This window comes from Leptidea sinapis, chromosome 47 (assembly GCF_905404315.1).
Source record: "Leptidea sinapis chromosome 47, ilLepSina1.1, whole genome shotgun sequence".
NCBI classification, from domain to species: Eukaryota; Metazoa; Arthropoda; class Insecta; order Lepidoptera; family Pieridae; genus Leptidea; species Leptidea sinapis.
The window spans coordinates 3,812,162-3,834,404 of record NC_066311.1 but is presented as its reverse complement, the minus strand read 5'-3'; the positions used below and the strand labels follow the sequence as shown (position 1 = coordinate 3,834,404).

Below are 22,243 nucleotides of genomic sequence, written 5' to 3'. Positions count from 1 at the left end.
GCATGCTAAGTACAGTCTGGACAGTCGATCTTACTGTTCGCTATACTGCATAAATACTCCAAATCTGCTGTTCGACGCCTCTGCTGAAGCGGTAGCAAGTGTTAATCTTAAACATTCAGATAGGCTTGGCATTACCACCTTACGGCCGTTCCCAATATGCAGTCTATCTCTTACTTGAGATAAAAATCGTAGCTATCGTTGACTTTTCTGTCCCAATAAACTTATCAACGGTAACTCGCCTTATCCATACACGCTGTCTGTCAATGGGACGACGTATAGCTTACCAGCGATAGAAATTTGTATGGAAATTGCAATTCACGCGTCCCAATATAAGGCGATAAGAATGACTTATCGTGTATATTGGGACAGCTTCAGATTATTGACAGCTAATAATTACTGACAGTAGAAGGTAGTAATTTATCTCTATCTGTAGATAGTATATGCCGTTAGTATTTTGAATATCGAACCACTTACTAACGCACAAATTGGTCAAGCATTTATCACTTTGGCTTCATTTAATAAACTCCCCAGTGCGAGTTAATTGGTATATGGAAGTGTTTATCTACTATAACATGGATTAAATTATGCTAGGATTTATCTTAAATAGATTCACGAGTAGGAAAATATCCTACTATCACAAACAATAAAGATAATATGCTTACAATGTTCGAGGTATTCTACATTTGTACGACCGTTGACCTTAACGGGGCTTTTAGGCGGTTCACTCACCAAAAATGAAAAGATATTAAGATGACGACAGTTACGTGACGTTATTAGGCATAAAAAGGCATAAAAGGCATTTATTTTCTCAAAATTGATTCCTTTAGAATTCTTTTTGATGTCATTTTTAATAACTACTAGATACTACTACTACTATTAAAAAAACGTATCTAATAACTAAAAATTTAATTAAATACACTTTTACCTTTAATATTAATAAAATACTATAATTTATATGTGCTACCTATTGATAGGTTTTAAGTCAGTGCTAAGCCCTAAACAAAATGAAACTTAATATTATAAACAGCTTACTTACTATAATTATTTAGGTTGTCTGGCAACGCGTGTCTGTCCGCTTGGTTCTAGACGAAGCTATCCCGCTCAAAGTCACGCGTGGCGAGTGTAGGTACCTTTATTACATTTGGCTTGGTACCGACTTCGAAATCAATATGTAGCACATACAAATAATAGTATTTTATTAATATTAAACGTAAAGCTTTGCATAAGAGGTGTATTAAATTAATGTTTTAGTTATTTGATACTTTTCAGTTTTAGAGTCGGTTTTTTTAAACGTAGTATTTTTTTTATTTTTTACGCTTTAGTGTCAGTTAATAATAATATATAATCAACCTGAATGAAAACTCCAAAAAAAAAAGCCCTACACAGAAAACAATTATGTCATCCAGGTAGATTATAATTTTCATATACATGTAAAATGTTATGGGACCAAATTGCATCTATTTCGCATCGAACAAAAGAAGAATTACATAAATCGGATTATAAATCTCAGAGTAATCGGTGTACATACATAAAAAAATACCGATCGAATTGATAACCTCCTTCTTTTTGAAGTCGGTTAAAACGAGTATGTCTTTATGCATATATATAAAAAGGCAAAGAAATAAAAAGAAATATTCTAGAACAATGAACCTAAAACTAAAAATCATAATATAATAACTAAAACATATTTTTAAAAGGAATAGTCCGGTCAATTTAGACCAAAAAATGAGAGTGCAGTTACATAAAGTCCCAACAAGCTGAAAATCAGTTAAAATTATTCAAAACATAATTATAAACAATGTTTAAAAGTTCCCCATCATTCCCGTGTATGGAAAAAAAAATATTCAAGGTTAAAAAAATTAGGTTTTCGCGATTTTCAGCAAAACGGCAAGGTTTATCATAAAAGTACCTCAAACAAAAATTGTAGATCATAAAATTATCTATAAAAAATGTATCAATACTTTTTTTCTTACGAGCCACCGTTTCTGAGATAGAATGATCGGACAGCCTGGGACTAGATTGTGATTATTTTATAGCGATAGAAATGACTGTACAATATTGTATATTTATATTGAAAAGAGCGCAAAAAAAGAATGCTGGGAGAGTTTCTTGCGCCGCTTCTTCTCTCTCAGAGCGCCATTTGTTTCCGAAGCGGTAGTAGTATCTAGTAGTTATTAGAAATGACTTCAAAAAGAATTCTAAAGGAATCAATTTTGAGAAAATAAATGCCTTTTATGCCTTTTTACTACAACGTTATACTTTATTGAAGTTATACTTCTTTAGGTGCGTTATGAAAAAATGATGAGGGTGAAATTTTATGATGTGCGCACATCACTGTAACACTAAAGTAACAGGGTGAAGTTGGTTCTTACAATTTTCTGACGTTTGCGACATTCGTTATTTTTTTTGGTTTCTTCGTCCATTATTAGGACAGGCAAAGGGAAGACAGGCAAGCCCGTACAGCCGTATTCGTTATTTAATAATTAATTGTCAAAGCCATCTTTGCAAGATTATTACAATATTATTCTTTCTACAAACGTAGAATAGCACGAGGTATAAATAGTTTTAAGGATTTTTGATTTGTTAGGCCGAAGAAGTATGTCTTCTTGCGTGCATACGTAAGTACACCCACACTTTTTTTTATAAATGTAGGTAGTTAGTCCCTCCGCGTCAACACTAGATACATAAAACATAATATCAAATTTTTTGATCCAGCTAATAATATGTTACTTGCGTCACATTTCATTGAGATCATTCCACGCCACAAGTTAGGATTTCATCCCCACCATCTGGATGTATCGCGGTCCTCCACAGTGCGGTTTTCAAGGAGCTTTCTTCATCGTACTACAACGCTGTGGAATTAGCTTCCTTGTGCGGTGTTTCCGGGACGATACGACATGGGTACCTTCAAAAAAAGCGCGTACACCTTCCTTAAAGGCCGGCAACGCTCTTGTGATTCCTCTGGTGTTGCAAGAGAATGTGGGCGGCGGTGATCACTTAACACCAGGTGGACCGTACGCTCGTTTGTCCTCTAGATCCACTCAATCCGTTATATACAAAGTTACACATTTTTAACAAAGATATAGGTATTAATATAAAATGTGGCTCCAAATATTTGAGAGACTTTAAGGTGTAATAAATAAACTGTTCATATTACGCCCACGAATCACATCATGCCGAAACTGTACAACCATAAAATTGGATGAAGGGAAAAAAGGTTAATCTTGTAAAGCTCTCGGCATATTGTCCGAGCAGCCAAGCGGGATCTGTATACCATTACATTTTTAGGATGCTTTTTATAAAGGTTTTTGTGAGCGTAAAATTTGATTCTTGCATATATAATGAATTCGCTTGAGAGAGATGCATGGAAAATGTTGTATTATTCATTGAATTTTTTTGTTTGAGATATGCTCGGAAAAAGTAGAGTTCGTGAGAAGAACATACAAGAAACTCAACGGCCACTCTTTTCAACCAATAGAGTATTTTACACTGGCTGTAATATACATAACATATTAGTTTGTAAGGTGCTGCATCCAATATGTGAATCATGTTCATATTGAAAGCGTTTTAAATACCAAATATTTCATAAGATAAACTGTAAAAACATAATTTATCGTATATTGGATGCATCAACCTTTAGAGCTTAAATTTATTGTTACTGTAACGATGCTTCGTGAGTATTATGGTCGTGATTAGTGTCATAATTAGTTATACAATGTGTTTTTCTTTATGATAATAAGGGACGAGACGAGCAGGACGTTCAGCTGATGGTGATTGATACGCCATGCCCATTACAATGCAGTGCCGCTCAGGATTCTCAAAAAACCCAAAAATTCTGAGCGGCCCTACAATTGCGCTCGTCACATAGAGACATAAGATGTTAAGCCTCATTTGCCCAGTAATTTCACTAGCTACGGCGCAGTTCAGACCGAAACACAGTAATGCTTACACGTTACTGCTTCACGGCAGAAATAGGCGCCGTTGTGGTACCCATAATCTAGCCGGCTTCCTGTGCAAAGGAGCCTCCCACTGGTGATTTATGGCAAGTTGATCGTTGCGTGTATGTATGTAAAGATCTAAATATCATATAACGACGTAGTCGAACCCATGACCCTTTGCGTGAATAACATTTAAACTAACCAACCTTCGCTTGTTTACCTCCAAAACCCGTGAATGACTCCCGGCCACTAAACCAAATTATTGCTTCTCTCACAATCGCAGGACAAAAATAATTTCCAACAACGTATTATTTACCAAGCATTCTGGTAACCGTAAGAAACCACATGTACCATTGTTACGTAAAAAATAAAAAACACCAACTACAAAGTAACGCGTAACTCAGGTAGCCCACTCAATAAATACAACCTCATTTTTTGCTTTTTTTACCCAACACGGCCCAAGAACGGGTTTTTGAAGTATGCTTCATCGCTTAGACGATATTAATTAAAAATGACTCGACGAAGATATCGCAAATCAAGATTTTATTTGTGACCTAAAATGGCAATTCTGTGGCCAGTTCAAATATTGAGGATTGATACGATTTGAACTTTTGAGTTTTATTTCCTTATATCGTTAATAATTATTATTTGGATTGCTAAGACAAACCATATTGGCAACCTTGTGTGTTAGTCAGAGGTTCTTCTAACAGCAGAGGGATCACGGTTGACTTGGCGATCCTTTCAAGTACGCGGTTTTTTTTTGAAGTGAAAGCTTCTTTGGCCGCGGTGGGCACTTTTTGGTAAGGGAGAACCTTAGGGTTCGCGTCACCGGAATGCTCATGACTGGCGCGCGCGATAAATATATCCTCCTCCCTGCGTCGTAATCCTCAGTACTGAGGGTCGTGACCACCCCTCTGTATCACTTTCTCACGTATGGTCGCTCTCCATCTATTCCTGTCTCTGGCGGTGTGAAAGGCATTGTGAACCGTAGAGTCGAGGGCGGAGCGGATCTGGTCGGACCATCGTGTTGGACTGCGTCCACGAGGCCTCTCAATCTATTTTGCCGACCACAATGAGCCTCTCAAGGTTTCCATCGTCCTTCCTTGCGATGTGACCGAAGTATTCTAAAACTCTGCGCAGACATTCGGAAGACAATCGCGAGGAGATCCTGAGATCACGCAATAATAAATATATGGTTAGACATTATTTTTGGATGGGTGAAATCTCGTGTGTAAATTCACCGTAATGCTTATAGCAGTCTATCTGTAGCTATACAGCTGACGTATTGTGCAAATTTAATGCTGTGTATATCTTATAAGTGATGGATTTAGTAAAAAGTACAATATGAAATAGTATTTTGTTTGATTAATATATTATTGAAAATAAGTTATAAAATTGAATTATGAAATTTCTAGTTTTAATACTAAAATTTCTAAGTTTTCACTCCTTTCAGCAGTCTCTTTACAACTCTCTCTGTACAATTTTTTTAAAGGATGTATGTCGTATCGAGCCATGTAGCGAACATTTCGATGAAATTCTCACTGTGGAACCACATACATGGTTGAGGATTTTATTCTACTTTTACGGAGTTGTGTGATATTGTAGTATCGGTGGAGCAGTTAGTACAAAATGGCGGCTTGTAGTTGCATACCTAAAGATTTTGTGTCACTAAAATATCATTTTTATGCACTTAGTACTGCCATAAAGCCTGAGCAGTGCGTAGAATAGTAATAATAATAAACTAGGGTGTGAGTAAGAATTATAAGCGACTTCAGTTTTGATTTGAATCGAAAGTGAGAATGGATTCCCGCGCGTTTAAATGGGACAGGACGCCATGTTAGTGACGTCAGGGGTTAGGCTGCCAACTTTTTTTTAGACCGAATATAGTATTTTTGGATGCAATACCGAAAACGATATAGTGGACAGGGAATCAAATAAATAAAATATTTTCTTTGAATATTTTTTACTGCTTAAGCATTACTGTGTTTCGGTCTGAAGGGCGCGGTAGCTAGTGAAATTTCTGGGCAAATGAGACTTGACAACTTATGTCTCAAGGGGAAATTTTGGGTTTTTTCAATAATCCTGAGCGGCACTGCATTGTAATGGGCAGGGAGTATCAATTACCATCAGCTGAACGTCCTGCTCGTCTCGTCCCTTATTTTCAATAAATAAATACGCGACTCTGACCGAAGTGATTCTAAAAGGGTTTATTTTAAGGATAGAACCCTAAACTTTTCTCAATAGCACTTGTAGGACTACATATTCGATTTAATCCATTTTGTTTATTCATAAATTACATTTAGAGTTGTAATAAACACTTCATAAGCAATTCGCACTGCGTTAAGTATCACATAACGGTATCTTATCTGTCATCTTAGCCGTATTGCTATTGTAATACGGCCCATTTTGCAATACAATAGTGAACATTGTTATAATCTTTTGTAAATGCCGCAGAAATCTTATCTCCGATCATTCTTCACACGGCATAAGCTGTTTGAGCTTCTGTTCGCAAATTTTTGTTTGAATAAATAACTATTTAAGAATAGGACTCTTATAATACGATTTCTAGAAACGATTGTCGTGAATAAACATGTAAAAATACAAGTCAGTGTCGGCAAAACCAAACACAGGTTTAAATTGAGTATTTTTTTCGAGTTTTGTAAAGTACAATGGCGTCTTTATCAAAGAAACTTCGAAAATATAGGATATCTTTAATCTTTTTCAAAATATCAGCGTTACTAACTTATAAACTAGTGGGAGGATCCTTTGTACAGGATGCTAGATTATGGGTAACACAACGGCGTCTATTGCTGCCGTGAAGCAGTAATGTGTAAGCATTATTGTTTCGGTCTGAAGGGCGCCGTAGCTAGTGAAATTACTGGGCAAATGAGGCTTAACATCTTATGTCTGAAGGTGACGAGCGTAAGCCGCTCAGATCTTTTGGATTTTTCAAGAATCCTGACTGGCACTGCATTGTAATGGGCAGGGCGTATCTATTATTATCAGCTGAACTATTCCCATAAAAAACTTACCTATCATATTTGTTTCTAGTGCGTTCCGATTCAGAGTCAGAATCAGATTATTTTTTCGTCAATCTATATTTATAAAAATCCATTATTCGTAACGAAATTGATATTTTGTTTTTAAAATTTCTTTTTGTTGCTCAGAAATTTAAACTTTAAGGAGTTCTTCTTGTGTAATCTTTTGAGCTTAATTGAGTGTTAATCAAATTTAAATTTCTTTATTGGTACCAAATGATGCAATTGGTTGGAACCTTCTTTTAGGTCACAAAACCTGTGTCGGACGATCCCGCTCTTCCATATGTATAATCATAAACCCCCTTATTCATAATAGTCTGCTAACTTAAAGCATTGCTAATTCTCACTCTGTCTTCTTCTATTGACCTAAGTCAGAATGAGAAAAAACACTCCTTAGCGGCTGTTTAAAGTTAGCGGACCATTATGAATAAGGGGGTTAGTTGGTACCTACTTAACACTAATAAGGTGTGGGTGTGTATATAAGCTTTATAAATACATAAAGAATAAATTTCTAAAGATATTAATAAGGTCTCTTTTTTGGTTATATAATGTAAATATATAAAAACTACCACTATTTGTTTGAAAAGAGTCGCCGCTGAGTTTCTTGTGTGTTCTTCTCACGAGCTCAAGTTTTTCCGAACATATGGTAAAGTCTGTTATTAAAAAGAAATATTTATAGTGAAAAGCGCTTAGTTTAAGTCTAATTTTAATAGTTAAAATTGTACTTATTAATAATAGTCAATGTTTGATTGCAAAACTCTGCTATAAAATAAGGGAACGGGTTTATATTTACTTCTAATGTTAATTGTAAAAGGCCAGAATAGAACTACAGATTAATTTGGGAGCATAGATATATAAATAATTAAATTCTTTATTGCCATACAAAACATTACAAATATAAAATAAACAATTAGGATACGCGATGAAACAAAAGGCAAAAGGAAAAGGCTCAGCTTCACCTGACATGGAATTATGGATTTATGTTTCCATGCAGCGCTGTTTTTCAGCCATCCTCTCCTCCCTAAGGTGACTGGGAGTGGATGTATCTATCTTTTTATTATAAATTAATGCAATATTAAAAAGTGTTCTTATTACCCTTGCAAATGTGTGTGTGTTTATGTCCGCACATAGAATAATCTTTTAGAGATACTAATATATATACAAGTTATGTTATCACAGAAAACTAAAAGTTCAATTTTGTAGCTTTGTCTGACTGTGACCCTAGACAAAACAAAGTAATTGACCATGTAAAATCACCAACCACATAGTTTGGTCTCAAGAAATAATAATGAAACATTTTCACATTTTTTTTGTAAATCTCAAGCCATTCCTTTAATTATACCCGTACACTTCAGTTTATGTTATGCTTACGTTTTAGTTAAACACAAGCTAAACACTGTTTAGTAATAGAAAAAGATAAACTCCATTTTAGACATCGTTGTTTGTTAGGTCACTGACATTGCTATATTTAGGTCTAACAAAACATTTGTCTAAGCCATGTTTAAATTATTTTTTTGTAATAACACCTCTAATGTCTAAACCTATTTTAATACATTTTCCCTGATGTATTGTGACAACACTTCCTGTAATATTTACCCCCTTATTCATAATGGTCCGCTAACTTTAAACATCCACTTAGGAGTGTTTTTTCTCATTCTGACTTAGGTCAATAGAAGAAGACAGAGTTAGCATTAGCTATGCTTTAAGTTAGGAGACTATTATGAATAAGGGGGTTTGTGTTTTATGCATTCAGTTCATAAACAAAGAAGTAAATTGAAGTTAGGGCGAAATCTATGTGGTTAAAGTTGAAAGCCCAAATAGTAAAAGATTTAATACATGTTCATTGTACTTTATTGTATTATGTTATGACAATGTTATAGAAAAAAAATAAAGAAAACATTAACAATATATTCTACTCCTTCTTCTTCCTGGGGCGCATGCAACAAACTACATCACTTGTATCCAACATGTTATAATCTGGGTTTCCCTTTACCCGGGACTCAGTGAACTTGGAATGAGTCTCTGGAGCTAAGCAATACGATTTCACTGCTGGTACAGTCTTCATTGCTTCAATGTATTTCAACTGTAAATGTAAAAATACTAAATTATAAAATATAAAACATCAATTAATTAAAAATATTAAGGCTGAGTTGCATCATATTAGCCGTTATAGTTAAGGTTTAAGTCAATATTGACTTTAACATAGACTGAGGAATGTGTTGCACTATAATATTCCTAGTTAAAGTTAAAAAGTGAAATAACAAGTCAATATCGAATATTTATTTGAAACTTTTGACAGGTTATAACGCTACTGAACATTAACCGGCGTAGATTGGGCGGTTAAGCTGAAGTTATAGATGCTTTCCATTTTTTGCTTAACTGGTACTTGAACATGTTTATATTACTAAAGTGAGCTGATGCAACCCTGCCTTAGTCTCCCCAATACTTAATAAATACAATAATTAATAACATTTTCAATGTTTTACATGATTAATGCTAAAAAAGGGTTCAATATAATACCACAACCTTCAGTCATTATCATCATGGTATTGTGGGCGCAAAAGATTGCAGCATTGAATCTCACCACATTGTGCCCATGGATCGTATGATAACTTATCATATATAAGTGTAATCTGTTGTTAAAAGGTATTTATTTTCTCAAAATTGATATCTTTTTGATGTCATTTCTAATATACTAGATATTGCTACCACTTCGGAAAGAAAAGAAGCGGCGCAAGAAACTCTCACAGCATACTTGTTTTTGCGCTCTTTTTAATAACAATATTGTACTGTCATTGCTATAAAATAATCATAATCTAGTCCCAAGCTGCCAGATCACTTAGATATTCAGCTGTGGAATAGTAGGATTTACGACAGAGTCATTTGTTAATGAAACAATTAAATTTATTTATATTGAATGCCTGAACAGTGGCTGGGACTTTATTATGAAAGTTAATACATTTACCCTTAAAGATATTATGTATCTGTTGAATAGCAAGCCAACAAAATGGTATGAAATATCATTTATATAACATATAAATTATATTATCACACTTATAAAGACACTGCAGTACTTTGACTATCCTACATTGTTTTCACATCTCCAAATATTGATGTCATCATAAAAATCTTATAATTTATACATCCACATAGAGCCTCTTGCTGCTAGACTACCGATGAAAACAGGCCAGGTTTATTACTTTAGTGTGTGTGACAAGCTACGTCTTACTTTTATGTCACTTTGTGTTAGTGCGCGTGCATTACTCAAAATAGAGGTAACTGTCAACTGTTATAAATGATTTTATATTTTTTGATGTTTTCACAGCTGTCACAACCTATCTAGACGAAGAAATGATAAAAACATTGTATTTTTTTTATTAATGTTTGAAATTCAAAAGAATATTTAAGTTGTAAATTAAAAATCGTCTTGGAAAAAGGCCAGGCCAAGAGTACCCTAAACCGAAGAGCATGTATGAGAGGAATAATGAAAGTGGACGAAGCGAAACAAGTATGCAAGGATCGTAGCAAGTGGAAAGAAGTGGTCTCTGCCTACCCCTACGGGAAAGAGGCGTGATTTTATGTATGTATGTATAGTGATCAAAATATTGCTACGTCTTACACTCGCGATTTTTATGTCACTTTGTGTTAGTGCACGTGCATTACTCAAAATAGAGGTAACTGTCAACTGTTAAAAATGTTTTTATATTTTTTGATGTTTTCACAGCTGTCACAACCTATCTAGACGAAGAAATGATAAAACATTGTATTTTTTTTATTAATGTTTGAAATTCAAAAGAATATTTAAGTTGTAAATTAAAAATCGTCTTGGAAAAAGGCCAGGCCAAGAGTACCCTAAACCGAAGAGCATGTATGAAAGGAATAATGAAAGTGGACGAAGCGAAACAAGTATGCAAGGATCGTAGCAAGTGGAAAGAAGTGGTCTCTGCCTACCCCTACGGGAAAGAGGCGTGATTTTATGTATGTATGTATAGTGATCAAAATATTGCTACGTCTTACACTCGCGATTTTTATGTCACTTTGTGTTAGTGCACGTGCATTACTCAAAATAGAGGTAACTGTCAACTGTTAAAAATGTTTTTATATTTTTTGATGTTTTCACAGCTGTCACAACCTATCTAGACGAAGAAATGATAAAAAAATTGTATTTTTTTTATTAATGTTTGAAATTCAAAAGAATATTTAAGTTGTAAATTAAAAATCATCTTGGAAAAAGGCCAGGTCAAGAGTACCCTAAACCGAAGAGCATGTATGAAAGGAATAATGAAAGTGGACGAAGCGAAACAAGTATGTAAGGATCGTAGCAAGTGGAAAGAAGTGGTCTCTGCCTACCCCTACGGGAAAGAGGCGTTTTTATATGTATGTAAATTAAAAATATCTAAAGTGTATTTACTTATATATAACCAAAGTATTATACAATACAAAATCATCAGATAACAAGGCCAATCCAAGATATGAAGTCACAAGACTCATCACTACAATAATTGTTGATAAGATATTGAATTTAAACTACAAATTGTGACTTTAATTATGATAAAAGTACGGGCAATTGCTCCACTATCTTTTCTTCTCTAATAAATATATATATATATATATATATACTAGCTGACCCAGCAAACGTTGTATTGCCGATATTAAAATCGCGATACAAAAGTAACTCTTGGTTTTGAAGTTGTATGTATTTTTTTATGCTGACTCATAATCAAACAAATTTAAAAAAAAATAAAAAAAAACTTTCGTGTGGACCACTATTAACATTTAGGGGGATGAAAAATAGATGTTGTCCAATTATCACACCTACCTAATATGCACTCAAAATTTCATGACAATTGGTCAAGCCGTTTCGAAGGAGTTTAAATACAAACACTGTGACATGAGAATGTTATATATTAGATATATATATATATATATATCATTATTTACAATGTTAAGTATATAGAAATTACTATGGTGTAACTGAAAGTCTAAATATTGGTTTTTTTACCCATTACATACGTCCAAAAAAGGGATACTATAAGTTTTATGTTTGTACTTTTTAAAAGCTTTGATATTATGTGTTAATTGCTTTATTTTACCTCAAACAACAGTAAATCCTAATATGAGGAAAATAAGCAATATTTAATACAACAAACTTTGCAAGTCATTGTGACTACTAAACGATAAAGATGCATATAAACCGTACCATATTTGAGTATGTGCCCCACTTGAATGGGCAATCAACTTAACTCTTGCAAAACTAGAGAAATCACAGTGATAGACAAACCATTTCTACTAATAAAGTGATAGTTAAAAGATTTGAATTGAAACTTCTTGCCCCTTTCATGTTTTTTAATGATAATATTTAAATTTATTTAATATCCTTGATATATCAGCAACATGGAAGGTTAGATTATAGGTTTTAGGTGTGGTCTGCATATTGACGGCCTAAGTTTATGTGTGACAGTTAAAATAAACAAAATAAATTATATAAAACACTTCCACATCCAGTTGTATCTTAAAAATTATTATTATTCTGAATACACTAGAAGCATTTAGTGCTGATGTGTGTATATCACTGCACTTGTATAAGTAAATGTTTGCAGTACACGCCACAAGTTAGGATATCATCCCCACCATCTGGATGTGTGGCGGTCCTCAACAGCAGTTTTCAAGGAGCTTTCTTCCTCGTACTACAACACTGTGGAATAAGCTTCCTTGTGCAGTGTTTCCGGGACGATACAATATGGACACCTTCAAAAAAACCTACCTTAAAGGCCTGCAAAACACTCTTGTGATTCCTCTGGTGTTGCAAGAGAATATGATCACTTAACACCAGGAGACCCGTACGCTCATTTGTCCTACTATTCCATTAAAAAAAAATACAAATAAAAATATATATTATATTAGGAATTATCACTGTTTGTGGTAGTCTATTCCATGTTTCCAATACTCAATTTACCAGAAAGTGATGTCTGGGATTGCTTTACTCGGATTGTGTGATTGTTGTAGAATACAAACCCTAAACTAGACTTAATATTGACAAATTTGCGCTATTGCTGTTTATTATAATAACAAACATTTTAGATTCTATATTACACTTAATATCCAGATATTCCCTATATTAATTAGTTTCTAAAGAAATCTTAGTTCATCATTCAAATATAATAATAATAAAAACATATAAATAAATATAAATGAAATATGTTTTTGTTAGAAAAAAAAATATAGTCAAAAATAGTAATGATCAAATTTAAACATTCTCTACTTACTAGAACTTCATACTTGGATTGATCAATAGCAAAATCAGTTTTGCCCAACAGTGGTAGTGCAAGGAACCGCTCTAAGAAAGGCCAAATAGTATAATCAATCAATCCAGGCTGGTCTCCAGCCAAATAAGTAGTTCCACGGCTCTCAATCTCTTTTTGCAATATTTCTAATCCCTTATGGTAGGTTTCTGCTGAGGTTGGAGTTAATGCTTGGGCATTAAACGCAGCCGTATAGTATGCTGATTGAGCCTGAAATTTTCCATAACAAAGAATACTTATTTAAGCTTTTACATAAACATTAACCCCCTTATTCATAATGGTCCGCTAACTTTAAACAGCCGCTAAGGAGTGTTTTTCTCATTCCGACTTAGGTCAATAGAAGAAGACAGAGTGAGAATTAGCAATGCTTTAAGTTAGCAGACTATTATGAATAAGGGGGGTAAATATTTCATGATTAAAAATGTTTATTTTTAAGTTAAAACTCTTTATACATAACATAACAACAATAGAACATCTTACAAAGGGAAAGTGTCAAAAATTTCTATGAGACCTCTATATTTATAAGCATTAAAACCAAAAGTTCTCAATATACCCAAGTAATAAAACCACACTATTGAATGATACATAATTATTGCTTTATACCACATAGAATAGGAATTTCACTCATTTTTTCCACCCATTTTAATACGGCCCAACTTGTCTCAGCAGTACTAAGACTTTTCTGATAGATATTACACTCCTTTCCCAATTGGACACAAGGCAATAACACTGCTATAGTGTCTTAGCTTTGTAGATACACTAATTATTACCCTGCTAGTTAAAACACACACTATAAAACAATATAATAAAATAATTATTGTATCAACAATTTTACTAGCAGGATTTTACATGATTGTACTGGTGAACAAATAATTAGGAAAAATAGTGTGGTACCTCTTCATACTATCAAAACATTAGAAGTACTTTTCCTTGACATTGACATACTAGAAACAAGAGTGGGTACCTTTAAGAAACTTATATTTAACAAGTTGCATAAAATCATTTCGTAATCTTTGACTAATATTGTTATATAATGTGGATAAGTTTTAATATGTATATTTGAATGATTCTATGTATCTATTTTAATACCTTTGTGATAAGGTGATTTTAGTGAATTTGTTTCTCCAACACAAATAAGTAATCTGTGGATAACGTAGTTGATTATACATGTATTTATATTATAAGAATTGTAATTATTAAGTAAGATGTCATGTATAGTTGTTTGTTGTTCCCAATAAAAAAAAAAAACTTACAGGAGCAAAAAGTTCTACTAATAATTTGTCTTGAGCTCTTCTTAATGGATCTGCAGCTTGCAGTGGTACTTCTGGATATTTTTCATCGAGATACACATTAATTATAGTGCTATCAAATATTGCTTTGCCCTCTTCATACTCCAGGACTGGTACCGAACCTGTTATTAAATATAAACTTTAAATTATTCACTCTTTTTAAACAACACATACAACCAGTGATTTTAGTTACCTTTAGGATTAAAGCTAAATATCCATTCGGGTTTGTTATCCAGATCAATGAATACTAAATCATAGGCGAGTTTTTTTGCATTTAAAACAAGAACAGATCTCTCGGCATATGGACAGAATCTCATAGCAAACAAGCGCAGCTTGCCGCTGTACGGAGGCAAAGAATCACCTGCAATTTAAACATAACATTTGAAGAATCAGTAGGTATCATAGTTTTCTAAAATCTACAAAAAATGATACACGGATTAATATTCTGACAGGAATTGCACCGGTCGAAATATAAAACTACTCACCAGTTTTCAAATGTTTCTCCGACATTATTAGAGATGGCTTATATTATTTTCAAATTAGCTAATTTATTCAGTTTTAATTTATAGATGATAATTAAATTAACAGATCAATCTAACACCACGGTGGTCAAACGAATAATTTGGAAGTTGAATTGGAATGACAACTATTGATATCTGAGTCGTGACATGACGTATTTGACGTTGACGTTTAAATTCCTACATTGATTAGGTAACTGACTGCTGAGTTGCTACGTCAACGTGACGTAGCGTTGTAGTATAACCTGTTGCTCAAAGGTTAAAGATTTTTCTAAACGTAGATTATTGTTTGATAATGTTGTATGCTGCCCTAGATTTAATTACTATGAATTTTATCATAGTAATGTTTATAATTTTATTATTATGAAGTAAGAAGATAACAGAGTCATTTTGTTATCATGCGTGTGTATAATAATATTAGTGTATTCGTTTTCTTTAGACGAAAGATTATAATAGACGTGTATTTATAGCTATAGTAATTATCATATAATCTCATATAAAATATTAAATCTATTTTAAGTATGAACAATATTAATATGTAGAAAGTTATGAATGTTTCGGTTTTTATTGTGTCTGTTTAAAAATGGAGGTCTCACCTAAATTATGAATTTTTTGCCCTTATCGAATATATTTAAAAAAATATTAATATTTTTATTGTATTTTAGTTTGAGTTGATGAGCCAATGCTCTTAATAAACAAAATATAATTTTATTGTGTCTGTTTTTAAAATTTATTGTGAGTTACAATCAAGATAATATATGAGCACTAAAATATGGACGATCAGTTTAAAATAAATTACTTTTATAGCTTCAATTTGGCCGAATTTTACGATCGGCAATTGATTGCATTGCATTCAATATTCATTTTGTGTTATTGTTAAACATCATTAGCATTTTCTTTTCGAATAACAGGTCCAGTGACTTTTATAACAAATTGAATGCATATTTAAATATTTAAAGTAAAGAGGTGATAATAAACTATAACGGGAACATGTCTGCGTATTTATATTATATTTGTGTATATCTAGCATAATTATGCAGGTGGCAATAATTAGAAAATTCGATTAAATTTAAAAGGGTTTTGATATTGGTTTTAAGGATGAGATACTTTTCATCTTGTCTTTATTCAGTTCGTGACCTCTGAATTATTAGACAATCGATTTTTTCTAAATCTTTTTTTTTATGGAATAGGAGGACAAACGAGCGTACGGGTCACCTGTTGTTAGGTGATCACCGCCGCCCACAATCTCTTGCAACACCACAGGAATCACAGGAGCGTTGCCGGCCTTTAAGGAAGGTGTACGCGCTTTTTTTGAAGGTACCCATGTCGTATCGTCCCTGAAACACCGCACAAGGAAGCTCATTCCACAGCTTCGTAGTACGTGGAAGAAAGCTCCTTGAAAACCGCACTGTTGACGACCGCCACACATGGTGGGGATGATATCCTAACTTGTGGCGTGTCGTGCGAAGGTGGAATTCGGCGGCAGGAAACAGGTTAAATAGCTCTTCGGAACACTCCCCGTGATAAATGCGGTAGAATACACACAATGAAGCGACTTCTCTACGCAACGCCAAGTGATCCAGCCGTTCACAGAGCACTGGGTCCCCCACAATTCGAGCTGCTCTACGTTGCACGCGGTCAAATGGATCGAGCTGATACTGGGGTGCGCTAGACCAGAGATGACAGCAATACTCCATGTGAGGCCGGACCTGCGCTTTGTGTAGCGCTAGTATGTGGGCTGGCTTGAAGTATTATCGTGCTCTATTAATGACGCCTAGTTGCTTTGAAGCCAATTTGGCTTTGCCCTCCAGATGACCACGAAATTGGCAATCGCTCGAGATTTCGAGACCCAATATTCCGATACTAGGCGAGGCTTTAAGGGAAGTGTTGTCGAAGAGCGGTGATAGCGGTCGAGGTTTTGGTAAATCTCGATTTTATGTATGTATTGCTGCATTGAATTATCATAGAAGGCAGCGAGCATCCCTCAATTTTAAAATACCAGAATTTAGAAAATTAAAAACGATCGTTTTAAAATAATATTATAAATTTTTCACAGTAGCACTGGCCGCTAAATCGAACTATGAATTAATTATAAGCAATTAACAGGTCGTTGAAAACATGGCTGCAATAAATAACACTATTATTTAATTAATCCAATTTACAATATTTATATTCTGACTAGCATAAATTATCATCCTTTTAAAAACGTAGATCCAAACAGCAATAGGTAATCGTATTCAGATAACTATTTGCATTCAGTAGACAAATATCTTGGCATTTTGTTTGTTTTTATACTTTTTCTGTTGTTATTTGTTTATTATAAAGGCTTGTCCAGTGAATTTGAGGGAATGTGCATATTTTTATATTGTTTATGCTATTAGCCCTCGGATAAATGGTACTTCTTACGGGCCGGACTAATTAATCAAATTTGCTTTTATGAATAACGCTCTTGTCAGTATTCTCCAAATCAGGCTAAGAAAATTCTATTTGCCAACATTCTCTCTCTTGTAGTAAAAACTCCAAACTGGATCCCCAAGATACACTGGCCTTCAAAAGTAAGTATCACACTTTTAAAATTGGGATAACGTTTTAAGTTCACAAGATATACTTTCGAAATAAAAAGGACTCCAAAGAGAATTTAATTTTGTACATAAAAACTTTATAGTCGGTAACCTTCTTTTAAGAATTGGCTGGAAAAAACATCAAAAACAAAACCATTCCTTTTTCAAAGTGGACGTTTCCGAATTACAATTTTACCATTCACATTTTTCTTTCTGTTTTAAATTTTTTTCAAGATCGATGGGTCTTGTTTTAAAAATTTATGCTAAAAAGCACATAACATTTATTTATCATGCCTCTTTCAGTTGAAGAATGTGCTAGGATCATGGCTTTTCTGGAACTAGGCATCAGTATGCGTCGCACTGCAAGAATGGTGGGTGTGACGGTGCGAACGGTCCAGAAGGTAAAGCGAAGGTACGAAGAGACTGGACACCATCTGAGGAGACCTTGTTATGGCAGACCCAGGTGTACCAGTGCCCGAGAAGATCGTTATATTATTTTCACTGTGTTAAGAAATCGCCACCAAAATGCAGTTGAAGTCCAGCAACAGCTACTTCAGACCCGGAGGGACTACATTAGTGACAGTACAGTGAGAAGAAGACTTGCTGATGCAAATTTGAAACCCCGAAGACCAGCGAGTGGCCCAAAACTCGAGAGACAGCATCGAGTAGCGAGACTGCGATACGCCCGTGAACACATGCAGTGGGATGAAGAAGAATGGTCAAGAATTTTGTTTGGAGATGAGTCTCGATTCTCCCTTTACACTTCTGCTGGAAGGCGAAGTGTTTACAGGCGACCTGGTGAGCGATACCTTCAAGACTGCATCTCAGAAAGAGTCCAATACGGTGGAGGCAGTGTACATGTATGGGCTGGCATATCGTCGCACAGAGCTAGTAGCCATAGAAAATGGCACCCTCACTGGGCAAAGATATGCTCAAGAGATTCTCAATGAGTATGCAGTGCCGTATTTAGCAAATATGGGTGATGGATCGATGCTGATGCATGGTAATGCCCGGCCACACACGGCTCATATCGTACAAGAGTATATTCAGGAGGTCGGTATCAGCGTGATGGCTAGGCCATCAAGAAGTCCTGATCTCAACCCAATTGAACACGCCTGGGATGAGCTTGGGAGGCTAGTCAGAAATCGCAGACCACCACCTACTGGGAATGGGAGAATATTCCCCAACATCGGCTCCGAAACCTAGTCTTCATTATGCCAAACCGGCTCGAAGCTGTAACCAGAGCTCGAGGAGGCAATACCAGTTATTAAAAGTTAAATAACCTGTAATACATTTTAGTTTAATTTTTTTACACTAAACTAAAAATGTCTATTTTCATTGTTTTATCTTTTTTAAGTTAAAAATGTTACAAATGTATAATTTTAGTTTCTAAGAATTAAAGCCTATAACATTTGCAACAAAACGTTTTTAATCTTAAATCTCTACCTTCTATAGTTAAGAAAAAAAATTAATTTGAAAAGTGTGATACTTACTTTTGCAGGCCAGTGTATATGACGCGCACTTTAGCATAGATTAGTTTAGTATGTATCCTATCATATTTTTAATGTTTTTTTTTGTTTTACAGATTATTGGACTCTACGGAAGCACACAGATTCGACTTCCAGCGACAAAGAAAACTAATTACTGTTAATGTTGTTTAATTTGATAGTTTTTTTTTATAAATTATTAAAGAGCATTTATTAAAAATGTAATTAAGATTTATACTGAATGAAACATTTATAGAAAAACCCGGGGTGAACAAAAACAGACAGTTTTGCTTGCATTAGTAAATTCATTATATTTTATTAAGCGCAAGTTTTACCAGAGTCGGGAATTTGTTATATTAATTATTAACGTCTGGTTATACTTTGGCACAAACTTGACTTTAACTTTTGTGTAGCCATCGACCTTATTACCCAAGACGCCTAATAAAGGGCTAACTAGCGATTATTTACGATATTATTAGCTCACCAATCAGCATTCAGTACCCCGCTCCGGCTCACCTCAATTGTTTGACTTAATTGCTTGTAATGCAAATACATACAGATAGCGCGCGAGTTGAATGCAGACGGGGCCTGAGGTTAAGAGCGGGAGCATGTCCCCCCGCTGTCCGCACGCCTCGCCTCGTGCGCCTACAGTCTAGTGCTGTGCCGTCCTCGACAGTTATCGTACGCTTACCGTGTTATCGATAATACTAAAGCTGTGATCCCTGGTTATCGTTTTGATTTTAATAATGACGGATCCCTGTCCATCAGGTTCAGTTCTTAAAAAAACGAGTTTTTATTCATCGCCAAGCATTTTAGACGTGAGTGTTGAAAGAGACATGGCGCTTATTTCTGCCGTGAAGCAGTAATGTGTGAACATAACTGTGTTTCGGTCTGAAGGGCGCCGTAGCTAGTGAAATTACTGGACAAATGAGACTTAACATTTTGTCTTAAGGTGAGGAGCGCAATTGTCATGCCGCTCAGAATTTTTCAAAAATCCTGAGCGGCACTACATTGTAATTGGCAATGCGTATCAATTACCATCAGCTGAACGTCATCCTTTTCTCGTTTCTTTTTTCATAAATAAAGACAAAAAAAATTGATATATAATTATTTATAAAATAATTTTTCATTACTTTAACCTAGTGTAAAATGGTAAACTTAAAGCATTGTTAAAATTTATCGACACATTCAAAATTATAGTCAATAATTATTATTGGGTCACATCACTATCGCATTCCTTAACTCTGCATTCAACTCGTGCGATGAAAGAAGTCTTCTGGGTTAAAAGGTTGATGTGCGTAGCGCGTGTGTTCACCTCGGTATATCTATATCATAAGAAACTAATAGCAATAATATAGTATATATTTGATAAGTTGTTCAAAATTAATCTTAATCTAACGAGGCTCTTTCTTTCGGCATTTCATTCGTAAAAATTCATTGTTAATTTTTCTGTATCATAGTGAGAATATAACAAAGAATTATATTATTTTGTAGTAGTATTTAATCAATTTATGATCTCTTCAGAAAATAGTTTTAATTTTAAGAAAAATATATGACTCGCTCCAAATGTGACATCTTTCTAATGGTTTCTAATGGTAATTAAAACGGTTGTTAGTCATAACATACACTGCAATCCCCATCAATTATTCTGCCGGGTCGTATTGCGGTACACTACGCCATAGGTAGTTCTGTGATGCGTTACGGTTCATAAAATCAGGTAAGTTATGGCACCATTTAGTCGTCCATCGCTTATACATTAAAAACTAGAAATTTAAATAATGAACTATAAAAGTTATACAGTCTTATAAATTAAATCAATTAAACTACTTACAAAATTGTTTATATTTAATTTATGTATTTATTATCTAGTCTTACTTAAACGCAATAAGAACTTCCTAAAATAGATTGTACTTAAGTAGATGTACTAATTCCGAGTTTAACAAAATAAATTAACTATATTTAACAGCAACATGTGCTTAAGTTAAAAATAATTAATACTTAACATGCTTATATTAAAAGTTAGTAAAATTCAAGGGTTATGCACAACTTTCTATGTAAGTTTTCGTTAAGTTGAAAATTATGTATTGATTTCGAAAAAATTTTTAGTAATTTATGTTTCAAAAGGAGTGCATTGTAATAATTCACTGTTATCTCTTAGTAACATACAAATCTAGTTATAAGGTGCATTACCTAGAGAATAAGTTAGTAATCGGTTTAAAAAAATATATCGATATGTATGTTATAACCAGAAAAACATATTATGTAAAATAGTTATATATTACGCTTCACAAATAAAAGGACTGGATTAAATCTATATATAGTTTTTTTTTTATTTAATAAGAATTTTTTTCAAATACACGAGTGCAAGGGTCACCTCATTCATGGTAAGTAATAACCGCGGCCCATACACTCTTATAACATCAGAGGTATCACAGGAGCGTTGCCGGCCTTTAACCAGACTGCTAATATACTAAGACAAACGAACCATGCGAGAGAAAAGAACATCTCTAACGACAATACTGCAGGACAGACAAGGTATGCGAATCTATTGTCACTGTAACTGATTTTGATTGACAAGTCGTAAACAGTCAGCCACGCTTGTCAGTGTCAGTCAAACAGTCATTAGCTCCTTAGTATTTGGGATATTAAACAACTAGCTAACGTACACACTGGCAAATCAAAATGGGTCCCGCATTATCGAGCTCTCAGGTTTTCTATAAGTTAGTATTTTCTAAGTTAGCAGTAGCAAGGATAGTGATTAGTGATCACTTAACACACAGTTGACCTGTAGGTACGCTCGTTTGTCCTCCTTTTCTATAAAAAAAACATTCGTATATGAGATCTCATTGTTACATTGTTGGCCGCAAATGCTGTAATTTAAATTTCGAACAATCGAATGTGTAATAAGAATCGGCAGAAGCGATCATGAGTTGAAACAAAGAGGATGTAAGTACTACGTAATAAGAGGCGGCACTGCCAAAGTAAAAATTGAAATTTAGTTTAGACTAAAACGTGCAGTGAGGTTTGAAATAAGTTTTTCATTTATGTAATTAAGGGACCAGACGCCCTGCCCATTACAATGTAGTACCGATCAGGATCTTTGAAAATCC

The 22,243-nt window shown here is 34.2% G+C and overlaps 2 protein-coding genes across 2 annotated transcripts in view; one reads left to right on the top strand and one right to left on the bottom strand.

Annotated features, from left to right (window-relative positions):
• LOC126978196 (uncharacterized) overlaps positions 1 to 21,447 on the top strand; it is a 42,841-nt gene extending 21,394 nt beyond the window's left edge. The window contains exon 2 of the mRNA XM_050826971.1: positions 19,232 to 21,447. Coding sequence (XP_050682928.1) covers positions 19,232 to 19,287 — 56 coding nt within the window. The 3' untranslated portion in view covers positions 19,288 to 21,447. The remainder of the gene's footprint in view (positions 1 to 19,231) is intronic.
• On the bottom strand, positions 8,805 to 15,221 carry LOC126978185 (pyrimidodiazepine synthase-like). The gene is made up of 5 exons (XM_050826956.1): positions 15,053 to 15,221; positions 14,761 to 14,928; positions 14,532 to 14,689; positions 13,243 to 13,488; positions 8,805 to 9,059 (listed from the first exon to the last, which is right to left on the bottom strand). Exons 1-5 carry the CDS (start codon positions 15,075 to 15,077, stop codon positions 8,889 to 8,891), a joined length of 768 nt encoding a protein of 255 aa, XP_050682913.1. The 5' UTR covers positions 15,078 to 15,221; the 3' UTR covers positions 8,805 to 8,888.
• Positions 21,448 to 22,243: the final 796 nt, after the last annotated feature.

What these genes read in the sequence shown, in the direction of transcription:
- LOC126978185 (XM_050826956.1), bottom strand. Translation starts at nt 15,077, where the DNA reads ATGTCGGAGAAACATTTGAAAACTG. An exon ending in TAGTAGAACTTTTTGCTCCT is followed by an intron (nt 13,489 to 14,531) that starts GTAAGTTTTTTT and finishes GGAAAATTTCAG; the next exon opens with GCTCAATCAGCATACTATAC. An exon ending in AATCCAAGTATGAAGTTCTA is followed by an intron (nt 9,060 to 13,242) that starts GTAAGTAGAGAA and finishes TTACATTTACAG; the next exon opens with TTGAAATACATTGAAGCAAT.